Source organism: Monopterus albus, unplaced genomic scaffold (assembly GCF_001952655.1).
Source record: "Monopterus albus unplaced genomic scaffold, M_albus_1.0 scaffold143.1, whole genome shotgun sequence".
Taxonomy (NCBI): Eukaryota; Metazoa; Chordata; class Actinopteri; order Synbranchiformes; family Synbranchidae; genus Monopterus; species Monopterus albus.
In genome coordinates, this window is record NW_018128023.1 from 6,757 (window position 1) to 10,411 (window position 3,655).

At 44.0% G+C, this 3,655-nt stretch overlaps 2 protein-coding genes across 4 annotated transcripts in view; one reads left to right on the top strand and one right to left on the bottom strand.

Annotated features, from left to right (window-relative positions):
- Positions 1-804: 804 nt before the first annotated feature.
- On the top strand, positions 805-3,109 carry btd (biotinidase). The gene is made up of 3 exons (XM_020614129.1): positions 805-1,035; positions 1,118-1,663; positions 1,742-3,109. The coding sequence occupies exons 1-3, from the start codon at positions 805-807 to the stop codon at positions 2,012-2,014; spliced, it is 1,050 nt and encodes a 349-aa protein (XP_020469785.1). The 3' UTR covers positions 2,015-3,109.
- Positions 3,046-3,655, bottom strand: part of LOC109968112 (serine/threonine-protein phosphatase 6 regulatory ankyrin repeat subunit A-like) — a 24,508-nt gene continuing 23,898 nt past the window's right edge. For all 3 annotated transcript variants that reach the window (XM_020614151.1, XM_020614150.1, XM_020614152.1), the window contains one exon: positions 3,046-3,359. In XM_020614151.1, the coding sequence (XP_020469807.1) occupies positions 3,061-3,359 (299 nt within the window). In that variant the 3' untranslated portion in view covers positions 3,046-3,060. The remainder of the gene's footprint in view (positions 3,360-3,655) is intronic.

A 3,655-nucleotide genomic window follows, 5' to 3' on the forward strand; every position in this document is an offset into this window, starting at 1 on the left:
ACCCGTCACCCAAGACCTGTTTCCCTTGGGAGACCCTACCAGGGACATATAGCCCCTGACAACATAGCTCCTAGGATCACTTGGGTACTCAAACCCCTCCACCACAATAAGGTGGCGGTTCAAGGAGGGGATAATTATAATTATAAAGAATAGGTAAATAATATTGTAAATACATTTTATTATTGTGCTTCTCTTTTTAGCTGGTTGGTGGTTTTGTGTATGCGTTGCTCGTTTTGCATATCGTTTTGGCTGTTTTGCAGGCATCTATTTGTTTTTGATTGACCTTTGAACATGAAATGTTAAGTTGCTTCATGCAGAGGCTTCTGATCCAGAGGTGCCTGATCCATTGGGCCCCTGGACCTGTGCACTGACCTGTTCAGCAGTTTGCTTGCTCCAAACCAGTGTGGTAGTGGGAACAGTGTGGAGTTCTCTGCCTGACTGGTAAAGGGGCAGTCCCTTTATACCAAAGTGATACAATACACATCTATAAAACTCATACCGTTGTCTCACATCTAACAACTTGCATACCTTCTCCAACTGCCTTTGATGTCTGCATCTCCCCGCGACCAGACAGCCAATTCACATTTTAACAAAGACAAGTTGGCTTGTTTTGCACTCACACACTGACCCACTTAACATATTACAAGTTCTGCTTTATCTTGGGATGTCCTGCAGAGACCGGGGGCTCACATCCTGAGATGACCACCTGGCCAGTTTAACATACAAATTAACATCACACACACACACACAGACACCCGGTGTAGATCACATTCCAGCAAGGAGGTGTGAGCTCCGGCTCACCAAATGACCAGACATCCACTCCTACTCTATGTGAAATGTGATCTTCTTTCCTACAGTTCTGATGGACAGTTGGTGGCACGCTACCATAAACAAAATCTGTACTTTGAGAAGGAATTCGACACACCACACCCACCTGAGATCATAACATTTGATACACCATTTGGTGGTACATTTGGCCTCTTCACCTGCTTTGACATCCTGTTCCATGAGCCTACAATTACCCTGGTGGAGAAGGTAGGAGAAATACAAACACATAGCTACATACAGTGTCTTCACCTCCTCCTAAACTCAGCCTCTTTGTTTGCTCCACTTTAAGGGTGTGCGTCAGTTAATCTTCCCCACAGCCTGGATGAATGCGCTTCCCTTGCTGGACTCAATCCAGTTCCAATGGGCATTCAGCCTGGGTGCTAATGTCACCCTACTAGCGGCTAACACTCGCAATGACCAACTGAGGATGACAGGCAGCGGTATCTACACTCCTTTTTCTGCCACCTACCACCACGCTAAGAAAGGAGACCCAGAGGAGGGCAGACTGCTGGTGGCCAGGGTGCCAGTCTTGGAGAACGGGGTGGTTAGGAAAGAGTCCAAATCATCACCAGCTGCAGACTCTGAATACTGTCACCAAGATAGTTGTTCTGATTCTGCAGTCTCTCCCTCCTCCCCCACTTGCATCTCATCCATGATGTCTGACCCATTTACATTTGACCTTCTGAACGACACGAGGGGCAATCTGACGGTGTGTAACGGCACTTTCTGTTGTCACCTGCAATACCAGCAGTTATCACAAGGCAACAGTAAAGAGCTTTATGCACTGGGAGCATTTGCTGGAAATCACAAAGGGAAGACCGGCTTCGCCTTGCAGGTATCAATCTGGTGATATTTGAATATTTAAAACTGATTACCGAGATATCAGATGCATTCATCTCATCTCTGTCTACAGGTGTGTGCATTAGTCCGCTGTGCAGGGTCGAACATCAGTTCCTGTGGACAGGAGGTGGAGGCGGCTGAGACTAAAATAGTCTTTGTGTTGGAGGGCAAGTTTGGGACCAGATATGTTTACCCATCAATACTGGTTAGCAATCTGGTCCTGGAGCAGCCAGAGCAGCTGGAGAAGACTGAAAGTGGAAGAGTGACCATGAAGCATTCAAACATGACTGGTGGTCTGGTCACTGCCTGCCTGTATGGACGAATGTACCACCTGGACAATGAATAAATTACTTTAGAGAGAGAGAGAGAGAGAGAATAGCTGTGAAAGAATGTACAGCTCTGAACAAAACTAGTAATGACAATTCAAGTGTTACACATTTGGACTCTGTCATATACATGTACAATAAATCAAAAACATATCTTTATTCATTCATTACTTAATCTTTACAAACATTGCACCAAGTAGTGTTCATCGTTTGCCTAAAAGTTGCTTGTCCTAAAAAGATTTATTACATTTGTCTCACTTGCTGTCACACGCACACACATATGCACAGTGTCAGTCGCTTTCCCGTCTCCAGTACAGTACAGATATCAAGTAGTTACAGCACAGCACATTAAAAGTTCCTTGAGCTGCTGCTCATTTGCATGACTAACCAGTGGGTTTCAATCCACCTGGTGTCAGGATGGATTCCACACATTCAGTCTCCACTCGGAATAAATTCATAGGATTCAATAACGGCTTCCTCTGGAATCAACGAGTGGTTCAAAATCAACAGGGCAGCATTATAAATGTGCCATTAGTGTCTGCCATGATAGCTTGGTGAAAAACTCTGAATAAAAACTCCAGAATGAAGTAGAGAAAACAGTAATCAGCTGGTCCCATAAGACTGTTCCTCTTTTTTTCTTTAGCCAGTGGTGCCAAAAATCAGTCCTTTGAGGTTTTATTCAGTAGATGCTCTTCTCGTAATAGTTGAAGGAAAAACTGAAAAGGCTTAAAACCACTCCAAGTATGAGCAAAACGGAGGAGCTTTGGTTAAAAAGAAAATTGCTATTTCTTCAAATTTAAAAATACACTGGCCATTACTGACCATACACTGGTGCTCTCAGAAAAATGTAATGTATTGATCTTATTCTATATTTTTAGTATTAATTTCTTCCTCTGGGTATACACCTTACAGAAATGCAAGTCTGGCTTACAACAAGAATTATTAATAGATTTGGAGAGGCTTACTTAAAAATAACCTGGCTCTGTTTCTCCCTCCTCAGTGATCTATTAAGGCTCCTGAGTAGCTGGCTGTCCTGCCAGTATTATTGGGCGCTGTCCAGTACTCCTTAGTACGTTTCTGAGTCCGAGTCATTCAGCTCTTCGTCTGCAGAAACAGAAGACAGTGGGTGCTCTGGCCTACAGTAAGAGGCATGACTGGGGCTCAGCGGAGGTAGGGTGTCAAAGGCCACACCCTTGGAGATGTGGTTGGAGGTGGGGTGGTGGTTGGTGACTGCTGGGGTGAGAGAAAGTGCTGGTAAAGCTGCTATGGTGACCATGGGGGAGGCAGGCATCATGGAGTTGAGGATGAGGGCCAGGCAGTCAGCTACATCACGGTTTGGAGCGCAGGCCAAAGCTGGAGTGTAACCTAGAAATAAGGTTAAGGATTAAGAAAAAGTTTAAATTCTGCTGTAGAAGTATACGTATGTGTGAAAGTCAGGTTTTAATGAAACGTTAGTATCAAAGTAATTCACTGATAGCTGTCAGTACATAGCAAAAGTGAAGTATTAATAACAAATTTGGCATACTTAGTGTTCCAAAACATAAACAAATATAAATTAAACAGGGGCCTCAAGGTTGTTGCCTACAGTTCAACTCACTATCTACATGTACTGAGCAGGAGCAACAAGACACAACAAACAATCAAACACTGGTCAGGTTGAT

What these genes read in the sequence shown, in the direction of transcription:
- btd (XM_020614129.1), top strand. Translation starts at nt 805, where the DNA reads ATGACCAGACATCCACTCCTACTCTATGTGAAATGTGATCTTCTTTCC. An exon ending in CAATTACCCTGGTGGAGAAG is followed by an intron (nt 1,036 to 1,117) that starts GTAGGAGAAATA and finishes CTCCACTTTAAG; the next exon opens with GGTGTGCGTCAGTTAATCTT. An exon ending in AGACCGGCTTCGCCTTGCAG is followed by an intron (nt 1,664 to 1,741) that starts GTATCAATCTGG and finishes CTCTGTCTACAG; the next exon opens with GTGTGTGCATTAGTCCGCTG.